The 26926-nt window shown below is 44.1% G+C and overlaps 1 protein-coding gene across 3 annotated transcripts in view; it reads right to left on the reverse strand.

The window, feature by feature from the left end:
- LOC119973397 (glutamine-rich protein 1-like) overlaps positions 1 to 25232 on the reverse strand; it is a 46223-nt gene extending 20991 nt beyond the window's left edge. The window contains exons 1-2 of one of the 3 annotated variants that reach the window (XM_038811437.1): positions 25060 to 25232; positions 2693 to 3727 (exon numbers count right to left, since the gene is read on the reverse strand). In XM_038811437.1, the coding sequence (XP_038667365.1) occupies positions 2693 to 3724 (1032 nt within the window). In that variant the 5' untranslated portion in view covers positions 3725 to 3727; positions 25060 to 25232. Of the gene's footprint in view, positions 1 to 2692; positions 3728 to 25054 lie in introns of all 3 variants that reach the window. The other 2 variants (XM_038811438.1, XM_038811436.1) reach the window with 2 other exon arrangements.
- Between the last annotated feature and the right edge of the window lie 1694 nt (positions 25233 to 26926).

Raw genomic sequence — 26926 nt, forward strand, 5'->3', positions numbered from 1 at the left:
CCAGAACACCCAAAAGAATATGCCGGTTCAGAAGCTGGCCCATGTTTGTTTAATATAGGCAGAGTAGAAGAAATGGAGCCATAAAACAGCAAGTGGGCTTACTTAACTGGAGAACTGGAGACAAGATGTCTACATTGCTGGCAAAGTGTAGTCCAGGGAGATATTTTGGTTTAGTTAGGAATTAGAGCTAAATTAGTTTAAAAATCCCAAAAGGCTCCATCATCATGGAGATGGGCAAAGCTGAAGACGGTTCTCTGGTTTCAATTGATCTGTGTGTTTGCTGGGAAGGGAGGTTAGATGCAATTTGGATCTAGTGTGGTTTGTCGCTCACAGCGTAGCCCTGGGAGCTGTTCAGTGCTGTTGGGGCTCAAAGAAACCCTAGAAGCCATTTATAGTTAAGTGCAGCCGTGAGACTAGAGTTCGGCGAAATCACAGGGTAGTGTCTGTTTTGTGAAGCTGGCAGCCTACGGAGAATTGAAAGTCTGCAGGTAATTAAAAGCGAGTGTAACTTTGTGAATCCCGTGGCACGCACTTTCAGGAGAGACTGAACGACCAGGAGGTGAGAAGTCACTGAGGCAGTCTGAGCTGGAGTGACTTTTGAAGAAATTCAGAGGCTAAATCTTCGAAAGCAGAAAGCTGAAATCCCTCAGAGACACAACTTAAACAGGATATTGTGACTCTCAGTGGTCACTGACATTTGGGTGGGTTGCCAAGAAATCAGTGAGATCTGACTGGGTTGCATCTGCCACTTAATGTGCAGTTTGGTGCTTTCGATCAATGCTCGCCGGTTAATTCATATTTACCTCACGTTAAATCTGAATGTTAGAGGTTCAAGATGGATATTGCAGATTGTTTTACTTCTGTGACTTCGTACAGTAGTTTATTTGGTTTGTTCAAAACTATGGAACCGTGTAGCTTTATTCTGTTGGGTAACTGGGACTTCAAACTTTGTCTACTTAGCAAAAGGTTACTAGTTCCTAACTGAATCGTAACACTTAGATCATTACTTCTCAATTTACTTCCTCTTCTCTACTATTCTCTACCAACACTATTTGAAAATTTACTGAAAAACAAAGTGAGGTACTGGAAAAACATTTGAGTTTCTAAACATTTGTAGCTTATACAGCTACACCAAATCTTCCCCTCTCCTAGTTTTGTCATTCAATTAATAAAGTCAAACATGACAAGAATCTACTTGTTACATTTATCTGCAGACATAAACGTGCCTTAGAAAATGTGTGAGAGAAACCGTCCCACTAACTGAACAGGCATTAATTAAGTTTATTATTTTCCAACTGTTGGTGCTAGAAGGCAGCATGACAGACGGAAATCAATGTGGGGAAGTGCAAGGTTACGACTTTGGATCAGAGAATGTCAGGTTGCAGTATGTTCTTCATAGAGAGAGATTAGAAGTTATGGAGCAGACATTTTTAGGTGTCAATGTATACAAATCAGCAAAAGCTTGTGCACAGACACAAAGTAATTAAAACAGTGATCGGAATGGTAACCTTTATTTCCAGGGGCACTGAATCTCAGGAAAGATACATTGGTATTGGAGTACAGTGCAGATGCAAGGAACGATAAAAAGGCTTAAAAGATTAAATTAAGAGGCCAGATGAACTTGGCTTGTATTCTCTTAACTTGAGGGTTGATCTAATTGAAGTTACTTTTAAAATGAGTGCTGGCCCATTTAGGAGAGAAATCAGGAAGCACACAAAGGATAAAGGGTAGTGGAAACCTAGACTCACTCCTCCAAAAAGACTGTAGATGTTGGGTCAACCGATGTTTTCAAGTCCTAGACTCATACAATTTTGCTGGTTAAGAGTATCAAGGAAAATATGTTGAGGTGCAGATGCCAAGATCTAACAAAAAGGTGAAAGTAACTTGGGGCTGAAAAACGACTTGTTTGGCATCACTGAATCATGAGTAGCTTTGCACCAAAGGCCAAACCTATTTCACAGACAAGAACGGTATCCCTGGAATTCAGTCATACCCGACTACAATCACTCAAGAATACTCTGTAGTTTATGGCTCAAACACCATTATTCTTTTTAATTTGATATTTAGAAAGATTGCGTTCCTCCAACGTGATAAGCTCCTTGGTATCAAAATGCAAGCTAGAGTTAAAGTTGGTGAGGGCAAAAATTTTAATCTAATGTTTTTATCCTGTTGTTTCTTGTGGTCTACCAAAGGATCGAGATGGAGAGAGAGTTTTTGTGTTTCCAACTCTTGCACTGTGTTCCAGAGTTGTTCTTATTCTAAACAACCAAAACAGATTTGCATGGTGAATAAGATAAATGGCAATTAAGGCTTGCACTGAAATTCTTTGTAATATTTTGACATGCATGTCATTTACCCAGGGTGTTGGAATGCCTACCTAGAGCTTTTCAAGTCCCTTGCCATTTGAAACTAAAGATTTTGTGGAAGGTTTTTTTTAAATAAAAAAATAGTTGGGTTAGTTACCTCACCCTAATACAAATCTAATTTCATAAACTGAGGAAGCTATCCTCATGCCCATAATGTATAACTATATAGTAGGCTTTAAGTTTCAAATTATCATTCTGCTGTTCAAGATAACAAGCAGAGAAGGAAGGATCTCAAATTACATTTCTTCATTGGTTTACTTTACAACCAATGCAGAACACTTACCAGAACAATCATGTGCATAAAAGGTTACAGTATTATGGAATACCTGTAATTGCTGTGGATCCCAGTATTTCAGAGACTGATAGGCTCTTCCACCAGCTTGTATCGTAACAGGAATATGAAGATTTCCATTCACATTCACAAACTGTGTTGAGAACGCAGCTGTCACAGATGGATGCATCATTTTATCCTGTAGGTTTTTGCCACCATCTGACAGGATTTGAGTCTTATCCTTGTCCTCTTCTATTTTAATCCCAGTCATACTCATTGGGATTTCATCAATTTGGACTAAATTACAATTATTGTGAGGAACTGCAGAATGGAGTACAGTTTGGCCATCTGAGCAAGGTGCAGGGGTCGTATATATTGTCCATGATTCAGTGTTGGATAGTGGGCCAGTAGCTGAGGTGGTAGCTGGAACAACACCGTACAACTGACTGCTGTCCACTGTGAGCAGTTCTTGACGAACAGGAATGTAACCTTGCTGTTGGGCCTGGGAAGACAGAGTAAGCACAGTGGTCACTGCATTTTGCACTGAAGGTTGACTCATAGTATAACTTTCTTCAGTTGGTAAATCAACTTTCCTTTTCTTCACAGGCTGTGGAACACCTGAAGAACTTGGCCTTCTTTCTTGTGCTATTGAGTTGACAGCTTGACTGCCAGAATGTGATTCCTCAGAAGACGTCTGCGACTGCAACTGGGCTTGCATCTGCTTTGCTTGCAGGGATTGGTGATTTGTTTGAATTTCCAACTGGTGGACTTGTTGTGCCTGTACATGGTGAGACTGCATCTGCTGCTGTCCTAGTGGTGATCCCTGGGATGCATGTTGCTGAATTGGAGAACTAATAGGTCTAGCTAACTCGAGCAATGATCCAGCAACATCAGCACTATCCATGTATATGTAGTGTCCTCTTTGTTGGTACATTGTAACAGGAGTTTGAACAAACTGCTGGACATCTTCAGACCCTTTGCCATTCATAGAATCCAAGAATTCCTTCATGCGATGCTGTGGTATTGTCCGTGCTTTCATTCGTAAATATTCCTCATAGGGAATTGAATTCTCCAATGAATGATTCATCTTAGGCAACAAAAAAAGAAAAGTACATTAGAGAAACAATATTAAGAGTAGTTTTTCATTTTAAATTAACTACATTTCAGAATTAAGTTTCAAATCCAAATAATCTCAGTAAAGCGTCTCGATTTAATGATGCAGTACAATGGCAGATGCAAATTATACGAAAGTACACAGCGTACATAGTTAAGGAAAAGCAGACAACACCAACACACTGCTCAAATTGGATTGAGGTCTAGGAGCCTTAGTTGACCCTCCAACTAATGTTGAGCAGCAAAGTCAATATATAGCATGCTGAACTGTACACCAAACAAGTCAGAATAAGTCATAATTAAACTGCATCTTCAGGACTGGATTCCATTCTAGTCAGAGACTCAAGGGAGACATTAGACTGCTGGCTAAAGTGCAAGAAATAGACACAAAGATGTTCCCGAAGGGATCCAGGGTGCAAAGTTTTTAAGAAGAGCCGCAAAGACTTAATGGTTGGAAGATCACAACATGACAGAAAAATGAAAGACGTAGAGTTACTCATCCAGTGTCAAAGAAATGAGGGTTCTGCTGGAGATTTTCCATATAAGGCAAGGCAAGCTCATCAGGGTTTGTAAATTATTTTGAAGGCGATTCACTGCAGGGACAGAGACACCCAAGTTCATAAGGACAGAGGTAATGGATGTACTTGACTTTATGGGGAATTTAGGTAGTAGTTTTCTGGATTATCTGATATTTCTGAATGCCAGATGAAGGAATGTTGGCCAATATTAGAGAAACAGATTAATGAAAGAAGGTGGTCATTGACGGGGCTTCTATGGCAATGGGTATAAAAAGGCAATGCTCTGGAGTTGGAAGAAACTAATCTCAGCTACAGATTGGACATAAGGCAGAGTATGTGCAGAGTTGAAGGGAACTGTGCATTGCTAGTCTTAGCCTAAGTTTGCAACTATGGAATTTCATTGGAATCAGCACCATAGGTAGCCAAGTCCCTCTGAAAGCCAAAAAAAAAAGCTTTGTTTTGCCAACCTTACAGCCCTGGAGCAAATTTCAACTAAATGAACTTAGTACAAAGTAAGTGGTGTGCCATATCATGCCCTCTCTGTCCTACAAATTAATTAAGGTGCATTTACACTTCGGCTGCTGTTCCAAGACAAGGAGCTGCAGTTCAGATTCAGATTCAGATTCCAGCCAGGCAAAACATTATTTACTTTGTTTACCTCTTATGTGCTGGAACTGACGTGCCTTCTGAAGGGAGAGTTCTATCTAGGTGCACTCACATGGAAACTTATGGTCCAATAATGAGAAATTAACATTTCTAAGTAAGCAGGGACAGCAGAATTCTTAATCTTCATACATTTCAAGATATAAGATGTAGGTTTAAATAATACACATTCCTGCATTGGGGTAGTGGTAATGTCACTGGACTTAGTTATCCAGGGACCCAGGGTAATGCTCAGGGTTCCTGGGTTCAAATTCCACCACAGAAAATGGTGAAATTTGAATTCAATAACAATCTGGAAGTCTAATGATGACCATGAAACCATTGCCGTAAATACCCACCTGGTTCACTAACATCCTTCAGGGAAGGAAATCTTCCGCCCTTACCCGGCCTGGCCTACATGTGAATCCTGGCCCCCCACACCAATGAGGTTGACTGTTAACTGCGGCGCCGCCACCCCCCCCCCCCCCCCCCCCCCAATGAAATGGCCGAATAAGCCACTCAGTTCAAGGGCAATTAGGGATGGGCAACAATGTTGGCCCAGCCAGCGATACCCACATCCCAAGAATGAATAAAGAACCAACCAATGGTCCAACAAAGCACTTTGCAAACCAGATATGATACCATATTGTATTTGTATTCATTTGATATCCAAACTAAAGTAGTGCCAAACTAGCATCTCAAGTCAGTTTACAGTGCAAGTCAACATCTATCCAGAGTGGAATTACTTTCTAGTGACGCTAAACTTAGTGTAAACTCACACATGTCAGTACCATGCATATTAATAGTTGCCTGATCAATCACCCAATCATTTTAATGTCACAACAACTTCCAACCATCCCTGCAACCAAAGATTCTTCAGAAAATTAACTTTGGATACAAAACCCAAATTAATCTTTCCTACACACAACTAATTTTGAATAACAGAGTTTTATCTGTGAAAACACTAAACTTAATATTTCATTAAACTATTTTCTTTGCTTGGCTGAGCCACGGGCGGCGTTACCCGTCCATCTCTCCCTCCCCTGTGTGTGTGTGTGTGTATGTGTGTGTTAACGGAAATCCCACTCCATCTCCCCGGCAGAAAAAAAAACTATTTTCTTTGTTGGTCAGCCAACGCATTGAAATTACATTTTTCTTCTACCATACTGCATGTTAAGGACAGTAAGGAATCTGGAGAGAAGAGGTTGGGAGTCTCCACTGTGGATGAAATCAGGAAACTGCACTTGATTGCATGAAACTGCGCTGGTTAAGTTAGTCCCAAGTTTCCACTAAAATATATTTGCATAATCACAAAGTTAAAATCTTCCAAGCAATCGGGCAACCTAATAGATTGCAATTTTTTGTTTCATTAAAAAGTGTTCCTTTATGTATTTAGCAGTGATAATCTGGTGCAGTTTTATTAATTCAACTGAAAATGAGTTTGTCAATAAAAATAAGTATTAATAAGGTCCTCCACTTGTGAGTAACCAGATTTAAAATATTCACTAAAATTTACATTTTTTTAAAAATATCACACTGGATCATTTAATAACTTCAGTAGTGCAGTACACTAGTCAGTCTCTTAAACTTTTTAATGTGAAAAAAGTTTTCAAACTCATGGCCAAGGGCACCACCTGATTCAAGTGAAATAGTATCAAAAATCTGGGGAAAACATGAGCCAGGATGTTACAGCCCACCACAATATGTCCCTGCTGCACCCCCCCCCCCCCCCCCCCCAAAAAAAAAAAAGAGCAGGTAAGGGATCAGTACCTTGTCACACAACTTTAAGAGACATTACCACTTTTTGGTTACTTACATTTGTACAACTCATTAGACAATGCACAAACGATGTGAAAAAAGTTTTCAAACTCATGGCCAAGGGCGCCACCTAATTTAAGTGAAATAGTATCAAAAATCTTGGGAAAACATGAGCCAGGATGTTACTGCCCACCACAATATGCCCCTGCAGCCCCCCACCCCCCCCCCCCCCCCCCCCAAAAAAACAGTTAAGGAATCAGTACCTTGTCACACAACTTCAAGAGATATTACCACTTTTTGGTTACTTACATTTGTACAACTCATTAGACAATGCACAAATGATATTCAAAAATGAATTGTTTGATTGGACTGTCATGATAAGTCAGCATTTAAAAATTGCAACAAATTATACAGGCATAGAAACACAAATAAATACATGGATTTATATTGTCCTTTAACTATAAAAACAGCAGTTCCAAGGTGTCAAAGCAAACCTACATGTCAAGGCACAGGAGGAAATATTAAGAGGGATGACCAACGGCATGGGTTAAAGGAGAGGGATGTGAACAGGCAGAAAAGTTTAGCGAAGGAATTCCAAAGTGTGGACCTTAGACTGCTGAAAGTCGCCAATGGTGGGTGAAGTTAGTGACAGGGTGTTGGGGAAAGCACAAAAGACTGATCAGACCAGAAGTCATTATCGTCATGGCGCAGTGGCTACTTAATATTCAGTCACAGATCTGATGATGAATGCAGGTTTTTAGATATATTGGATTATAAACATTTGACAAATTAAGGGTGAAATGCCTGGGTTAGTGCGTTTGACTGCAGTAATCATGTTTTTAAAAGAATCTTGTTTTGCAAGACCAGAAAGCTTTAGGAGCCAGAGGTGAAATTACTATTGCAAAAATCCAGGCTAATGCACTATTGTTTGACTTGGGGGAATCCCTGGAGAGTTAATGTGTTTTCAGCCTGGGGAGTTACTTTTTTTCAGCCTGGGGAGATGATGTCATTGCTTGATTGAGCCAAGACATTCAGACATTGTGAAAAAGCTTTGGATGCGAGTTCTGATCTGGCTAACACTTACACTACAAGGAAGGCCTTTTGCTCTCTCAGTAGGATAGTTGAGTGCTGTTTTTTCAAGTTGTTTAATTGAGAATAGAGATAGTAATTAAGGGTTTTGTATTTACTGTATTTGGTAGTATTGTTTAAGAGGTAATTATAATCTATTTTCAAGATTTTAATACTGTGTTAATAATGTTTTGTTTTACAATACCAAATCCCATTTTTTTTTAAAAATGTATATTGCTATTGAAGAAGCCTTGGTGAGTTGCTGCTGTGCATCTTATAGATTTTGCACACTGCTGCCACTCTGCATCAGTACGGAAGAAGTGAATGTTTAAGATGGTAGATGGGGTGCTAATCAAGCTGGCTGCTTTGTCCTGGATGGTGTCAAGCTTCCCGAGTGTTGATGGAGCTGCACTCATCCAGGTAAATGGAGAGTATTCCATCGCACGCTTGACTTTGTAGATGGTGGACAGGCTTTGTGAAGTCAGGACGAGAGTTACTCTTCACAGAATTCTCAACCTCTGATCCTCTTTCTCCCATGAACATACTTTAAACTTATTTTTTCACATTCATTCAAACTGAGACCCTTACCACCTAACTTCTCATGTTTGGACCCCATGTTCATTTATGCTGTCAACTTCTCAACACCTTCAGATATTCATTCTTTCCCAAAATGTCTTTCGCAACTTCTCAACCTACTGTCATATTCCACACCTCCCCATGATGTATTTTAAGGTATCGTGCCAACTAACTATGCACTGCAAGTCCATCCAATCGGATTTCTGATCTGGCCCAAGACTATTCCAGTCAAAGATCCGGACCTTGCTGCTGCTCTTCAACCTCTCTAGCACTTTCAATGCTGTTAACCACTCTATTCCCCTCTGCAGTCCATAGAACAGCTCATTTACAATGCCAATCCTGCCAATCGCAAATAAATCACATCTCCTCTCTCCTCAAATAACTTCTCTCACATTCACATCCAGTGTCCCCCAGAGCTTTAGTTTTCTGCATTAACCCTCTAGATGCTATCCCCTCAATGACATTTACACAAGAACAGCTTCTACAAGTATATCAAGAGCAGCAACATTACATCCATCAATGGTCATCTAGGAGACCTTTCAACTGAAGATTTTGTATCTGTTCTAAATAGGCTCAGCTCTTAGCCCAAAAGTGTGAAAGCTCAAGATACATTTTACAATTGTACAATTGATTTGGTGAATAAGAAATGTTTAAATTTTCAATCATGTATGTGCATCTTAAGCTGGAATGTCATTAATAAATAAGTGAATTTTATTTGATATGGGGAGGGGCGATTTATGAATTTTGCATCTTCCCTCAATTTTCTTGATCATGAACAAACTACAGGGAAAATGGTGCTGCTCCCAGTTTCTACAGAAAATACCAGGATATCCTGATAGTTGACTTCCATGAGGAGGGAAACAACCTGCATGCACAATACTCAATGGATTTTAGTCTCTGGGTGTAAAAAAGGTTTTAAATCAAATTATAATGCATCGGATTTCTTTACGCACATTGTTTTTCGATAATGGGTGTGGAAAATAGAATGCCCTGTTGCAAGTTTCCAGATAGCTGAAGAATCAGCAAAATGCCTTTCTTTCAAGAATTTAAACTCGTGCTTCAAATGAAAAACTAAAACTAAGTATCCTTTCGCATTTTTGGATCTTGCAAAAATATGATCCCTTTAAGCACAATAAAACCTCTCAATGCATATATAACTTTGACATAATTCCTCTTCAACTCAGACATCAGCAAGGATAAAACATTGATTAATATCTTCTACTGGTCACCTGAACTGGGGAACAGTGGCATACTGTTTCTGTTACTGGTTTAGTAACTCAGAGGCCTGCGCTAATGGCCTAAAGACAAATCCCGCAGACAGTTGGAGAATTTTAATTCCATTAATTAAATAAATCTGGAACGATCGGTAATGGCAACCATGAAATGACCCGATTGTCATAAAAGTCCATCTGGTTCACTAATTACCCTTTAAAAGTCTGCTGTCCTTAGTGGTTTGGCCTATATGTAACTCCAGACGTGGATGTGACTGGTTCTTAATTGTCCTCTGAAATGCCCCAGCAGATCACCCAGTTATTCAACGTAGTTCACCACCGCTTTCTCAAGGGTAAATAGAGATGGGTCATAAATGATGGCCTGGCCAGCATTGTCTACATTTTATGAATTAATAAAATGAGTGGCTCTGACAAAAGAACAGAGATGAAATATTCCCTGATTCTCTCTCCACACATGCTGCCTGACCTGCTACTCGCTTTTTATTTCAGATTTACAGAAACCAGTACGGTCACTGACCTCATTGCCTCTGGAGATCTTCCCTCCACAGCTTCCAGTCTCAATCTCCCAACCCCGGACAGCCCACTTCTACCTCCTCCCCAAAATCCACAAACAAGATTGTCCCGGTAGGTCCATCGTGTCTGCCTGCTCCTGCCCCACAGAACTCATTTCTTCCCATCTCAGCTCCATACTCTCTCCTCTTGTCCAGTCCCTTCCCACCTACATTCGGGATTCCTCCAATGCCATACATCATAACTTCCAGTTCCCTGGCCCTAACTGCCTCTTTAACATGGATGCCCAATCCCTCTATACCTCCATTCCCCACCTGGATGTTGCGAGGGCTCTGTTTCTTCCTCAAACAGAGGCCTGAACAATCCCCATCCACCACCACTCTCCTCCGACTGGCTCAACTTGTGCTCTCACTGAACAATTTCTCCTTTAATATGTCTCATTTCCAGCAAACCAAAGGTGCGGCCATGGGTATCCGCATGGGTCCCAGTTTTGCCTGTCTCTTTAGGAGGTATGTGGAACATTCCTTGTTCCAGTCCTACTCCGGCCCCATCCCACAAGTTTTATCAGTACATAGACGACTGTTTCAGTGCCACTTCATGTTCCCATCTGGACTTGGAAAAATGTATAATTTAACTTCCAATTTCCACCCCTCTATCACCTTCACATGGTCCATCTCTAACACGTCCTTTCCTTAACCTTTCTATTTCATTTTCTGGGATAGACTATCCACTAATATCCATTACAAACCCACCGACTCCCACAGCTACCTCAACTACAGCTCATCACAGCCCATATTCTGCAAGGACTCCATCCTATTCTCCCAGTTCCTTTGCCTCCGTCGCAACTGTTCCGATGATACCACTTTCCAGAATGGTGCTGATGACATGCTTTCACTCTTCATTAATGGTGGTTTCCCTCCCATTGTGGACAACAGGGCTCTCTCAACCATATCTGACCCATCTCCCGCAGTTCTGCACTCACCCCCTCCCTCCCAGAACTAGGATAAGGTCTCCTTTGTCCTCACTTTGCACCTCACCTACCTCTGCATTCAAAGAATCATCCTCCGCCAACTCCAGTACGATTCCACCACCAATCAGATCTTCCCCTCGTTCCCCCATCAGCATTTTGCAGGGACTGTTCCTGCCGGGATACCCTGGTCCACTCCTCTGTCACCCCCCAACACCTCACCCTCTTCCCACGGCACCTTCCCATGCAATCACAGAAAGCGCAACACCTGCCCCGTTACATACTACCAGCTCACCATCCCAGGGTCTAAACACTTTCCTCCTCCCCCTCTTCCCCCCCCCCCCCCCCCCGGCCAAAGTGAGGGGCGCTTCACGTGCACCTTCTTCAATCTGATCTATTGCATTTGCTGCTCCAAATGCGGTCTACTCTACATCGGAGAGACTAAACGCAGACTGGGTGACCGCTTTGCACAGCACCTCCTGTCCATCCGCAAGCAGGACCAAGACCTTCCTGTCGCTTGCCATTTCAGCTCACCGTCTTGCTCTCACATCCAATGTCCATCCTTGACCTGCAATGTTCCAGAGAAGCCCAACACAATCGGAGGATGAAGTGCAGTTCCTCCAGTTTAGGCACACTGCAGCCTTCCGGACTTAACATCGAGTTCAACAACTTCAGACTGAACTCTCTCCTCCACCTTCATCCCATTTTTATTTCCAATGTATTTTCATTTCTTCCACTGATCTGTTTTTCCCTCACCGTTGTTCCCCCTCCCCCACCCCTCTTGTTCTGCCATTCACACATTCTAATCTCTTTCTGTGCCACTATCAGCACCCTTCTTAGCCTTAATCACCCCTATTTACAGGGGGGTCCACGACATCTTTGTCAATCTCCACCTATCACTGGCCCCATATCCAGCCCCACCGTTCCATGCCCCCCCCCCCCACAACAGTATAAACGTGACCGTATTTCCAGTTCTCTCCAACTTTGTAAAAAAGTCATCCAGACTCGAGACGTTAGCTCCCTTCTTTCTCCACAGATACTGTCAGACCTGCTGTGATTGTCCAGTATTTTCTGTTTCAGGCAGCAGAGAGTACCGGACCTGCGAGGGCCACTCTACTGGGAGCGGAGGATAAAGGGAACGCAAGGGTCGGGACTTGCACTTACCTCGGGGAGCAGAGAATATCGGAACAGCTTTCTAGAGGCTCAGAAACTGTTCAAGCTGCTCGCTGTGTTTGAAGAAAAAAAAATCAACAGTGACATCACAGGAAAGCGATAAGCTGATTGGTTGGTGAGGAACTGATATTAGGGACTGTGTCGAAATAGCTGTAACTTAAATAACTAAAAAGGATAATAATTATGGAACCAAGCTCGGAGGATATGAATCTAGAAGCAGAACCAGCAAATCAAGAGCTGATTGGGTGAGTACTTTTGTAGATTCTATAATAACAAGCAGAGAAGAAGGACCCTAGTTAATATTATTTGATATTGAAAGGATAAATCTAATTTAAAGGGCAAAACATGTCAGCAGAGCTCCGAGCTGTGGCCTGCTTTTCCTGCTCCATATGAGAGACCAGGAATGTTTCCGGTTCCCAGGACCACGTTTGCAGTACGTGTCTCCAGCTGCAGCTCCTGGAAGCCCGAGTTTCAGAGCTGGAGCGGTGGCTGGGGACACTGTGGAGCATCCGCGAGATGGAGAGTATCGTGGATAGCATGTATAGAGAAGTGGTCACACCACAGGCTCAGATTCCACAGGCAAGAATGGTACGGGTGGCCACCAGGCAGACCAAGAGAGCTAGGCAGTTGGTGCCGGAATCTCCTGTGGCCATTGCCCTGCAAAACAGATACACCGCTTTGGATATTGTTGAGGGGAATGACCTCAGGGAAAGCTGTAACAGCCACATTTGTTGCACAACGTTTGGTTTTCCTGTAGAGGGGAAGAGTAAAAAGTATAGGAATGCAATAGTTGTAGGGGATTCAATTGTAAGGTGGATAGGTGTTTCTGTGGCAGCAAACGAGACTCTAGGATGGTGTCGCGCCTCCCTGGTGCTGGGTCAAGGATGTCCTCAGAGTGGTTACAAGACATTCTGGAGTGGTGGGTGGGGGTGAACAGCCAGTGTTTGTGGTACATATTGGTACAAACAACATAGGTAAAAAATGGGATGAGGTCCTGAAAGCGGAATACAGGGAGTTAGGAAGAATGTCGAGAAGTCAGATCTCAAAGGTCTCAGGATTACTATCAGTGTCACGTGCTAGTCAGAGTACAAATAGCAGGATATATCAGATGAATACGTGACTGAAGAGATGGTGTGAGGGGGACGGTTTCAGATTCCTGGGGCATTGGGACCTGTACCAACTGGCTGCAAGGTGACCAAAGATGGAAACTAAACATTGAGGGCTATTCAGTTTTTAGGAAGGACAAATAGAAATGGTGGTGGAGTTGCAATAATGATTAAAGAAGATATTGATACAGCATTGAGGAAAGATATTAGCGCAGACGATGTGGTATCTGTATGGCTGGGCATATATGTTGAGAAAGGATTAGTTGACAACCTGGTTGTGAGAGGACCCTTGAGGATGAGTGACCATATGATAGAATTCTTTATTATGGTGGACAGTGAAGTAGTTGATTCTAAGACTTGGGTCCTGAATCTTAATAATGGTAATTATGATAGTATAAGGCATCAGTTGGCTATGATAGACTGGGAAACATTACTGAAAGGAAGGACAGTGGACAGGCAATGGCAGGCATACAAGGAACGAATGGGTGAACTCCAAAAGTTGTATATTCCTATTTGGTGCAAGAGTAGAAAGGAAACCATTGTTTACAAGGGAAATTAAAGATAGTATTAGATTTAGATTCAAAGATGAGGCATACTCAAAGGAACTCAAAAATGGACTGAGGAGAGCTAGAAGGGGACATGAAAAAGCCCTGGTGGGAAGGATTAGGGAAAACCCCAAGGTGTTCTACACTTGTGAGCAATAAGAGGATGATCAGAGTTAGAGTAGGGCTGATCAGGGATAGTGGAGGGAACTTGTGCCTAGAGTCTGAGGGGATGGGGGAGGCCCTAAATGAATATTTTGCTTCAGTATTCACCAGAGAGAGGGACCTTGTTGCTCATGAGAACAGTGTGAACCAGGTTAATAGACTCGAAAAGGTTGATATTAAGGAGGATATGCTGGAACTTTTGAAAAGCATCAGGATAGATAAGTCCCCTGGGCCTGACGAGATATGCTCAAGGTTACTACGGGAAGCGAGGGAGGAGATTGCTGCGCCGTTGGCGATGATCGTTGCATCCTAACTCGCCACTGGAGTAGTACCGATGATTGGAGGGAGGTGAATGTTGTTCCTCTGTTCAAGAAAGGCGGTAGGAAAATCTCTGGGAACATCAGTCCTACGTCTGTGGTGAGCAAAATATTAGAAAGGATTCGGAGACATAGGATTTATGATTATTTAGAAAAATATGGTTTGATTAAAGATAGTCAGCATGGCTTTGTGAAGGGCAGGTCATGCCTCACAAACCTCATTGATTTATTTGAGGATGTGACGAGACATATTGATGAAGGTTGGGCAGTGGATTTCAGTAAGACATTTGATAAGGTTCCCCATGGTAGGCTCTTCCAGAAAGTTAGGGGGCATTGGATACAGGGAAATTTGGCTGTCTGGATACAGAATTGCTGGCCAAAAGACGACAGCGAGTGGTAGTGGATGGAAAGTATTCCGCCTAGAGGTCGGTGACCAATGGTGCCCCACAAGGATCTGTTCTGGGACCTCTGCTCTTTGTGGTTTTTATAAATGACTTGGATGAGGAAGTGGAAGGGTGGGTTAGTAGGTTTGCCGATGACACAAAGGTTGGGGGAGTTGTAGATAGTGTTGAGCGTTGTTGCAGGTTACAACAGGACATTGACAAGATGCAGAGCTGGGCTGAGAAGTGGCAGATGGAGTTCAACCTTGATAAATGTGAAGTGATTCATTTTGGAAGGTCGAATTTGAACGCCAAATACAGGGTTAAAGGCAGGATTATTGGAAGTGTACAGGAACAGAGGGATCTTGGGGTCCACGTACATGATCCCTCAAAGTTGCCACCCAGGTTGACAGCGTTGTTAAGAAGGCATATGGTGTGTTGGCTTTCATTAACAGGGGGGTTGAGTTTAAGTGCTGCAAGGTTTTGCTGCAGCTTTATAAAACCCTAGTTAGACCACACTTGGAATATTATGTCCAGTTCTGGTCTCCTCATTATAGGAAGGATGTGGATGCTTTGGAGAGGATGCAGAGGAGATTTACCAGGATGTTGCCTGGACTGGAGGGCATGTCTTATGAAGAAAGGTTGAGGGAGCTAGGGCTTTTCTCACTGGAGCAAAGGTAGAGAGGTGACTTGATAGAAGTGTACAAAGTGATGAGAGGCATGGCTAGAGTGGATAGCCAGAGACTTTTCCCCAGGGTGGAAATGGCTGTCAGGAGGGGACATAATTTTAAGGCAATTGAAGGAAGGTATATGGGAGATGTCAGAGGAGGGTTCTTTACAGATGATGCGGAATGCACTGCCAGCAGAGGTGATGGAGTCAGAGTCATTAGGGACATTTAAGCGACTCTTAGACAGGCACATGGACAGCAGTAGATTGAAGGGGTGTAGGTTAGGTTGATCTTAGATTTAGATAAATGATTGGCACAACATCGTGGGCTGAAGGGCATGTACTGTGCAGTATTGCTCTATGTTCTATACAAAAGCAATAGACCAGGAGGATTGGGAACAATTTAAAATTCAGCAAAGACTACCAAGGGTTTAATTAAGATGGGCAAAATACGATACGCAAGTAAACTAGCAGGGAACATAAAAATTGACTGTAAAGGTTTCTATAGGTGGAAGAGAAAAGGATTGATAAAACGAATGTAGACCCTTACAGTCAGAATCGGAGGAATTCACAATGGGAACAAAGAAATGACTGAGAAGCTAAATTTGTACTTTACTTCTGCCTTCACAAAGGCAGGCATGAATAATGTACTGGAAGTTCTGAGAAACAGAAATTTTAGTGAGGTGTTGAAGGAGATTAGTATTAGTAGAGAAATTGTTTTAGGGAAATAGTTTTAGGGAAATTAATTGGATTGAAGGTGGATAAATCTCCAAGACCTGATAATCTTCACCCAGAGTACTCAAGGAAATGGCCCTAGAAATAGTGTGGTCAAGCCAGGTGGTAGCGAGGTTCTATCCATGGATAGGATAGCGGTCAAACTGTTGGCCATTGGAGATGTGGGTTTCTTGAAGTGTAGGGACATCAGTGCTGCGTGTCTTCAGGATGTACCCGGGATATTCACATTTTGCTTGAGAAAGTCCTTTGATGTTCAACTGTAGGATTCTTGTTCCAGTCTGCCTCTAACATTGCATGCCCTGGAAAGAGCCATCTTGGTGACTTGACTTATCATTCTGAACACCAGCAGATCATTGATTAATGTTCGGTCGCCGGGTTGAAGGCATTTGTCGTGAGTTCTCACTTAAAGTATGCTGTGTGATGTCTGCCATCTTCCACTCCATTGAATTGATTGAAGACTAGCACCCGTGATGCGGGGGACTCCAAGGGAAGGTCGAGATGGATTATCTACTTGGCATTTCTGGCTAAAGATGGTAGGGAATACTTAAGCGTTGTCTTTTGCACTGATGTACCAGTTCTCCAATCATTGAGGATCAGGATATTTGTGGAGCCTCCTCCTCTAGATCAGTTGTTTAATTATTCATCACAAATGGATGTAGCAAGGCTGTAAAGCTTTGATCTGATCCTTTTATAAATCCAAGAAGGTTTACTGAACTAATATCAGGGATGGGAAGGTTTCATAGAAAAATAAAATTCCTGCAGTGCAGAAGCATGCCATTCAGCCCATCGAGTCTGCTCCAACTCTCTGAAAGAGCATCCTATCTAGGTCCGCTCCTCCGCCCTAATCCTATGGAACACAGGGTCCCAAAACTCCATAGCCTCCAAATTAGTAGAGTACAAAAAGAGCTCGCAACAAGAACAGCAAGAGTGAGAGGCACATTTTCAAATACAGTGGACAATGATTTCAACCCCTTCACAAGTCCCCAACCCCATCAGTATAGATGAGATGAGGGAAGGGTCAGCAGCAATGAAGAAAGGGAATACGGATGATGAAGATGGTATCCTCCCCACAATTCATTCAACAATTAGACCCAAAGGGACTTCAGTGTCTTGCAAAACCGAACAGCAAAGCCATTGAATCAGGATGCATCCCAAAAGCATGACGGGAGATGATGGTCTGTGCTTTACTAAAATCTGGCAAACCAATCTAAGACCCAGCAAGCCATAGGACGATCTCACTTCTCACAAATTCCTGGAACACATCATTCTATGGAGTATTAGCCGCCTCATGGAGGTTGTGATCCATGAAGAACAAGCGAGCTTCCAGCCTTAACACTGTTGCTGCTACCAAGCTCTTGCCCACACAACACACATTGAGGCTGTTTTCCAGAGGAAACTCAAGACCAGTAAAGCCGTCGTAGACCGGTCATCAGCCTATGATGCAGTCTGGATTACAGATCTGATGGTGAAACTCACAAGGATCATCCCCTGCCCCAAAATACTATGCTTGCTTGGAGCAATGCTAAGCAATAAACGGCTACATGACTATCTTGGCAACAGAGTCAGCTCACATTCATCCCTCAACAAATGGAATGTCACATGGATCAGCACTGACACAAATGCTTTTCAATGTCTACTTGAGTGACATGTCACCAACAAAGTCACGCAAATTTGCATACAGACTATTTTGCCTGTCAACGTAAGCAGCCACCTTCGACAACACTGCGTCCACTTGAACAGGGACCTCAACACCATGTTTGAGTACTTCCAGACATGGAGGCTCAAACTAAACCCCCACAAAACAACAGTTACTGCATTTTAATTCAATAACAAGAATGCTAAACACACACGGAATATGACCTTCTGCGGCAGCTTTGCACAACATGACCCCAGTCAGACTTGCCTCCAGTGAGGCTGGAACACCACTAACCTTCCACAACCTGAAGGAGGTAACCACCAAGATGAAATCAAGAGTCAATTTGATCCAGAAACTGGCAAATACTATTTGGAGAGCCTCAGCATCAATACTAAGGACTACAGTAATTGCCCTTGTGTACTCCATAGCTCAGTACTGCGCACCAGTACGAACCAGAAGTAGCCACACTTGAATGGGGTGACTGAACACTGCAATACGATGCATCACTGGAACCCTCAAGTTGATCCCAACACCCTGGTCATGTGTGCTGGCACACATCACTCCCCACACTGATCTGCTGCGATGCAACGACTCTGAAGCTCAGGTGAATCGAGGAAAACAAGCACCCCCCCCATTCACCAGGACCTCACCAACGTCCCTCACCTCTCCTTGAATTCACATATGCCTCTTTGGACCCAAGCACACAATGTCTGGCAATGCGATTTTAACCCTCAAGAACCTTGGAAAGTTTCATATCATCAAAAAATCGCGAACAAATGTGAAAGACCCGACATAGAAGGATCCTGTTTTGACCTTGCATGAAGCTCATCTGCATCTGTACAAACAAAACCTGATGCACAAATGAAAAACTCTCTTGTGCAAGACCTTTGTCACCCAGAACAGACCACGGGAACACAATGACTCAATTCCCAATTCACAAATACAAAGGAGGTTTAATAACAATACACATCGCCATCCTGATGCAATGTCTGTGCAGAGTCTGCATGTTCTCCCAGTGTCTGCATGGGTATCCTCAGGGTGCTCTGGTTTCCTCCCACAAGTCCCAAAAGACGTGCTTGTAAGGTGAATTGGACATTCTGAATTCTCCCTCTGTGTAGCCGAGCAGGCGTCGGTATCTGGCGACTCGGAGATTTTCACAGTGACTTGATTGCAGTGTTAATGTAAGCCTACTTGTGACAATAATAAAGGCTATTGATATCCTGGCTTGACCACGTTGATATAAAATTATAATTAAGAATAACCAATTTGATTCACGTGATATCAATAAATAGCTGAAGGCACTGGATACTGTAAAGGCTATGTGGCCCTGACAACATTCAGCAAGTCTGAAGGCTTGTACTCCAGAACAAGCCGCACTCTCAGCCAAGTTGTTCCAGTAAGCTACAACACTTGCATCTACCCAATAATGTGGAAAATTGCCCAGCTATGCCCGAACCACAAATAGCACAACATATCCAACCCAGTCAATTACCACCCCCAGCAAAGTGACAGAAGGTATCACTGACAGTTCTATCAAGTGACACTTTCTGAGCAATAACCTGCTCATTGACATTCACTTTAGGTTCCACCGGGGTACTCAGTTCCTGACCTCATTACAGCCTTGGTCCAAACATAGACAAAAGAGCTGAATTCCAGAGGTGAGATGAAAGTGACTTCCCTTGACATCAAGACAGCATTTGATTAAGTGTCGCAAAAGAAGCCTGAGCGAAACTGCAGTCAATGGGAATCAGAGGGAAAACGCTCCACTGGTTGGGGTCATATCCAGCACAAAGGAAGATAGTTGTTGGAGATCAATCATCTGAGTCTTGGGTCTTCGCTGTAGGAGTTAATTGTAGTAGGCCCAACACCTTTTTCAGCTACTTCATCAATGACCTTCCCTCCATAATAAGGTCAGGTGGATATTCGTTGTTGATTGCACAATGTTCAGTATCAATCACAACTCCTCAGATACTGGGCGAAACTCTCCACCTCACGACGCCACAACATGAACCATGACACCACAAACCCACACCGCAATCAGGTGTCCAACGAAAATGGAGGTCAGTGTCTGTCGCTGATTCAGGCGCCATGCTCCGGTCCCTTGTTAGTGGCGATAACAAGGTTTGCGCCCCACTAAGATGCAAAATTAGTATTTGCATACATTTACATGTGATTGGCAGGTTGGACACTATGCTCTGCCCTTCCGTGATGCACCACTCCTCTCAGGCGGAGGTCTCACGTCATTAATTACTACAAGTCTTTAGAAACATGGATTGGGCGCCATGGCTGCGGAGTGGGAGCGGGAGGCTAACAAAACATTGAAAACCGTCAGGCTTGCTAGGGGATGACTACCCGGGCCGGGGGCAGTAGCGGGCCAAGTCAGTGGACTTAGGGTGCCCCCATCAGGAATAGGAATGGCCTGGCTCAGACTGCCAGTGCTGCAGTGTCTTTTAAACGCACTCCTTTGGTGCTACTTACAGGTTCCTGGCTGCTCACACTGCTGAGTGCTGTTAGGTCATTTGGACATGCTGAATTCTCCCTCTGTGTAACCGAACAGGTGCCGGAATGTGGCAACTAGAGGCTTTTCACAGTAGCTTCAATGCAGTGTTAATGTAAACCTACTTGTGACAATAAAGATTATTATTAAATGCTGGGAGCCCACCCAGGCCTCTCCCACTGGACACCCTCATACTCCAGCTGTACCATCAAGGGTTAACCACAATCAGGAGCCACCAGGTGTTGGTACTCCTCAGAAATGCTGTCCCATTGCAGAGGAAGCAGGCGATCAGCGGAGCTCACTCCAACCAGAGGACACCTGCACCGCAGCCTTTGGAACCCTCCATGGTTATCTCTCTCTCACAGGGCAGAGGCCTCACCAGTGGCCCCACCCCTCCGGATCACCAGCTGTCTCCTCCTGGAGAGACTTGCAGTTCTTACTGCCTCTGTCACCACCTCGCAGGCAGTGTTCAAGAGGGCAGGCTTCAGTCTGGGGAAGAGTATGTCCTTCCGCTCCTCACTGGCATGGAGCTCCTCATACATCCCGACCTCAGGTGGGGCAGGTCTCTGAGCCATCTCAGTAGCTGCGGTGAGTGAGTTAAGTGGAGTGCTTAAAAACAGCTCCAGGTGCCAGGCTTTTTGTCACTAACTCCATCCCCAGTGGTGAGAATGCCCGTTGGGTCAGGGGTTGCTCAGAAATCGCAGCAGCTGGCCCATTAGTATGTCCTGAATTGCTCCACAAATACACAAACGACACACAATTCAGTCCCAGCATCAACACTTAAGTCCCCCCATACCCACTGAAGCAGTCCATGTTCAAAAGCAGCAAGACCTGGACAACGTTCAGGCTTGGACTCAGGTTAGAAGTAATTTTCACACTGTACAAGTGCCAAGCAATGACCATCTCCAACAAGAGAGGATCTAACCATTACCCCATGACGTTGAAAAACATTACCATCCCTGAGCCCCAACTATCGACATGCTGGGAGTTGTCATCAACCAGAAACTGGACCAGCCATATGAATGCTGTGGCTACAAGAGCAGGTCAGAGGTTGGAACTTCTGCAGTGAGTAACTCACTTCCTGACTCCCCAAAGCTTGCCCATCATCTACAAGGCTCAAGACAGGAGTGTGATAGAGTACTCTGCCCTTACCTAGATGAGTGCAGCTCCAACAATTCAAAAAGCTCAACACCATCCAGGACAAAGCAAGCTTGATTGGCACAATCTACCAATTTAAACATCCCCTCCCTTCACCACCTCACACAGTGGATGTGCAATAGGCTAAAATTAGATGAGCACAGATCCTTTAGGGCTGTAGGACTGGGGAAATTTGAAAACAAGGATGAAGATTTTAAAATTGAGGCTTTGCCAAAGCAGGAGACGATGTATGCCAGCAAGTGCAGGAGTGATCGGCGAAAAGAGACCTGGTACAAGTTAATACACAGACAGCAATAAGTTATGGAAAACATTGGAATTGTCAAGTTTAGAGGTAACATACACTTGTACAAAAGTTTCAGCAAATGCAAACCACGGTAGGATTGGAGACCAGGCATGTTACCAAAGTGGGAGCAGGCAGCCTTGCTGATAGAGCTAATACACAGTCAGAACTCATCTCAAAGTTAAATAGGATGCCAAAGTTGTACACAGTCTATTCAGCTTCATACAGTTGCCAAGGAAAGGAATGGCTTTGGTGGCTAGTGAACAGAGTTCAAGACGGGACCAAAAAAATGGCTTTGGTCTTTCCAATAATTAACTGGAAAACATTTCTACTCATCTAGTACTGGATGCTGGTCAAGCAGCTTGACATATCAGAGTTAGGAGAGCAGGTAACAGGGATGATGGTGAAGTCGAGCTAGATGTCAATAATATACATGTAGATCCTGACATGCTTTCAGGTGATGTCACGAGGGACACATATAGATGACAAATACACCAATGATAGATCCTTCGGAGACTCAGAGGTAATGATGTGGAAGTGCAAAGACTTGCCACTGCATGCAATTCCCTAGTTATGAGTGCTAAGATAATAGAATAAGGCAAAGTCATCCCCATCTAGCCAGACAACTGAGAAGTAGGAGGAGGATCTCCAAAGGTAACCAAGGGAAGGGCGAGGGTTTCAGCAGATGAGCTAAGGCAGGGATGGAGATGAACATTGTTATGGAAGTGGAAGTAGATTGTTCAGGAGACGATTATGGAGTCAGAAGTCAGGCTGAATCACTAGAACATAGAACAGTACAGCACAGAACAGGCCCTTCGGCCCTCAATGTTGTGCCGAGCCATGATCACCCTACTCAAACCCACGTATCCACCCTATACCCGTAACCCAACAACCCCCCCCTTAACCTTACTTTTATTAGGACACTACGGGCAATTTAGCATGGCCAATCCACCTAACCCGCACATCTTTGGACTGTGGGAGGAAACCGGAGCACCCGGAGGAAACCCACGCACACAGGGGGAGGACGTGCAGACTCCACACAGACAGTGACCCAGCCGGGAATCGAACCTGGGACCCTGGAGCTGTGAAGCATTTATGCTAACCACCATGCTACCCTGCTGCCTAGGGCACCTAGTCTGTGAACAGCCTCATACGAAAATACATGGAAGGCTTTTATTTTGCCAACAATCTTAACTATGCTTTCAGAATATGTTTTTGGTGTTATAGGAATTGTAACATGTTGTATTCAAATTGTAGTAAACAGTAGTAAACTAGCGACCACACTTCAAAAAAAAAATCAGTGAGATAGAAGGACTTTGGGAACATATACATACAAGCTCTTTTCTTAATAAATCATGCCCATGTACAATTCATAAGACCGCCATGAAAATACAAACAATACACATGACCCCACACTTCATCTAACTATAAATTTCTGTTTAAACATGATATACTATTTATAAATTGCATGATAATTTGCACTGTATGCCAACTCTATCATGAATGCAATGTACACTTCAGGTGCAATTCCCTTTTATTACATTTCCAAAACTGTTTCCGGTTAAGTCACGAAGAATGGCAATCATAAATGCTTCATTCTGATACTCGCTGACTTGGAAGATAAAAGTTGCATATTGCATCGGTGACTTTGGTTCATGCTTCATTAAGACCTAAATCTGCCACAACTCAGGTTCATATTCAAATTAAATTAATAGAATGAAAGTCTCTCTACCAGTTGAAAAGATCCTACATAAAACAAAGTTAGCAGACTCAAGACAGCAAGGCTATAGGTAGAGATCCACAACTTAGTACATATTCCACACAGCCTACAGGTATAGCTGCTGCAGAGACAACAAAAATGGTGCTGTAATGGTGGACAGGTATATTGCTGGATCAACTTTTACTCTGCATATGGGTTGTGCTTTACCAAAAAGTTTTCAATTAATGAAATATGGCATAATAATATATACCCAATCGCGGCTTGGGTCACTGTCTGTGCGGAGTCTGCACATTCTCAGAGTTCACGTGGGTTTCCTCTGGGTGCCCCGGTTTTCTCCCACAAGTCCCGAAAGACGCGCTTGTTTAGGGGAATTGGACATTCTGAATTCTACCTCAGTGTATCCGAACAGGCGCCGGAGTGTGGCGACTAGGGGATTTTCACAGTATTTCATTGCAGTGTTAATGTAAGCCTACTTGTGACACTAATAAAGATCATAAAGGGAGGTATAGTATGATAGAGAACATTACCTCCAATTGCAATCAATTTACAGAATAGTTCAATTTGTGATTAAAATAAATAGCACCATTTGGTTACCTATGAATTTGTCATTTGCTGGAGAGACTTGTGTTGACCACATCTACTGTACAACAGCCCTGTATGCTAAATAAAAGCAAGTGATTTACAAATAGTAGGAAGTCCATTACAAAGGGAGGCACTTCTTGCATTAATCATATCTGATTAGATCAAAAATAATCCAACTGTCAGTGTTTACCACAATCTGTAAAAAACTAACATTGATATGCTGTCCTCAAGCAGATCACTCTACAAGCTAAAATTAAAAAACAAATAATGCGTTGAAGACTCAAGAGCAAATACAATCAACTGACACTGCCTGACACTGATATTTCTATAGTGATGCTAATATCAAGCTCATCAACTGTTTCTTTTTAAAGAACATTTATATTGTGCCGACACTGGTCCAATTTTGCACTACTTACACATTTCAGGGGTTATTTTGAAATGCTCGTGTTAACCTCCTGTGCATCCAGTCTCGATTTAAACACCCAAGAATGCACCAGGCAAGAACAGGCCTCAAAGACTAATAGTACTCGGTTTATAAAAAGCCAAATTGACAGATCTGACCATTCGTTTCCTTAACAATTGCGATTGTTAAAAGGGGAGTGGAGAGGGGGGAAAAAGTTTGCCTGCCCTGGACAAAAACATAATTTCCATCTGCAGATTTTCCGAGTTGAAAAATAACGACTGACGAATTTTGATAAAAATAAAAACTTAACCAGGTAAACAAGGCGCGTATAAAATAGCGAAAACAAAGGAATTCATTGCAATGGAGGAATGAGTTATGGATCTGTCACCCACGATCAACAGCTGTAGGCCTCAACCCCTGCCCCCCACCCCCCACCTTTCCCCAGGAAAGGATGCGCGCCGAGCAAGAAGTACTTTTGTTAGAGAGAGAGGTTCCAGGAGCCCATTCGTCCCCCCGCCTCGCATTTCTGCGGAAATAATGCTGGCAGCTGCCGAGCTGAGCCAACCCCAGAAACATGCGGCTGCTGGGCAGCGGGGCCCAGCCGCAGGAGTTCTCCTGACTTTAACTGAAAGATGCCATTCCTGCTCCCTTGTGTTTCATTTTGTATTTTACCTTTTTTTTTTGGAGGGAGGAGTTGTATATTGGCCTGATTTTCCACAGTTCCCGTCTACGGCCGGAGGGCGACGACCAACATCGGGGGAGAGGGGGGGGGAAAGAAGAGAGGGAGGGAAGAAGGGGCAACCGACAAGAGAAAAGCCGCCGCTGCCCGAGAGGCTCCACCGTCTGCGCGCATGCGCGCCTCGCACTGTCTTTCATTTAAAAAAAGGCGGGGCTCTCACCCCTCCCCCCCTCACGCGCGACCCCGCCCACTCCGGAGCGCGCAGGCGCTGCCGTCACCTCCCCCATCGCCGGGCCCCTGTTTCCCCTGGCCCGCTCCTCCCCCGCCGCAAAGCGCAGGCGCGGCATCCGTCAGCCGCCCGTCACTCACCGCCCTGGCCGCCCCTCCGTCCCCGACGCCGTTCGAGCCCCGACGAGCAGCCAATCAGGAGAGGGGTCCCAGGCTGCGCGTGGTTGCTGTCGCAAGGCTGATACATCTTGTGCAGTGTTGGTGGCAGACAGTCTGTGGGGCTGCTGAAGCGATGGATGATTGATGGCAAACACTCACTGCACCTTTATGCTGCTGATCTATGGTCAGGCCTTTTTGCAAACTGCAATGGAGTATGCTTGGCAGCTCCACCATTAATCTTTACTCTCATCAGGAGTGCCAAGTGGTGCGAACAAATGTTTGTCCATTGGCACCATGTCAGTGTCCAGATCACAAGAGTAGTACAGATAATCCCGATTTTAATTAATCCATCCTTGTAGAGGTGTCCAACACCTTTTTTTCCAAAATATATTCTGGGGTTTTGCCTCCATTATCCTGTCTGGAAATGTATTCTACATATTGATCAGTTGTGTTTCTTTCTTCCTCATGCTCGTTAACATTGTAAATGTATCACTCCTGTCCGTGTGGAGTTTGCATATTCTCCCCGTGTTTGCGTAGGTTTTGCCCCCACCACCAAAAATGTGGAGGGTAGGTGGATTGGCCATGCTAAATTGCCCCTTAATTGGTAAAAATGAATTGAGTACTCTAATTTAAAATGAATCACTCTCCTCAGGCGATGCGCTTTAAAACCATCAATTGTGTTTTCAAAATAACTTTGAGCATTCTTTTGCCTGGCCAACATTTGGCTGGAGTAGGTATGCTTGTTCACCATTTATCTGCTGAGATTGAGTATCAGGAAATTAGGTCTCTGACCTTACATGACACATTCACAAATCGCCTGATCTCTCCATGGGAAATATGGAGCTGGATTCTCCAATTATGTGACTATGTCCAGAGGAAGCGCTTCGTCTTACGACCAAAAAGTCGGCATCGCCCCTGCACCGATGCTCCGCCTGCTGGGGGGCTAGCAGCCGTGCCACATCTGCCGATACGGACGCAGAATGGCCGGGTCTGTGGCCGTGCATGCGCACGGCGGCAGCCGTACATCGGCCATGCATGGACCCAGCCTTCCAGATAGTGAATCCCCTGTAACCCTACTTGCCACCCAAGGGTCACCCCGCACCTGTTCCCCCAGCCCCCACCGTAGCCCCTCCTTGCCAGCAGAACAGCTCCTCCCCCGACTGGATAAAAGAGCTTTGACAAAGAGTCATCGGACTCGAAACGTTAGCTCTTTTCTCTCCCTTCGGATGCTGCCAGACTTGCTGAGATTTTCCAGCATTTTCCCTTTCGTCCTCCCCCGACTGTGGCAGTGCTGGACACAGTCCGCAGCTGCCACACCAGGATCATGAAAGTTGATAGGACACTCGACCGACACCGTCGGAAAGTCGGCCCATCGGGGGTGGAGCATCGGGATAGGGCCTCAGGTGACGTCCTGAGGCCATCCCAACAGCGTGCGGCATGCTCCATGAGTAGGTCGTTTTTGAGGGAGCGGAGCATCC

This window comes from Scyliorhinus canicula, chromosome 11 (assembly GCF_902713615.1).
Source record: "Scyliorhinus canicula chromosome 11, sScyCan1.1, whole genome shotgun sequence".
Lineage (NCBI taxonomy): Eukaryota > Metazoa > Chordata > Chondrichthyes > Carcharhiniformes > Scyliorhinidae > Scyliorhinus > Scyliorhinus canicula.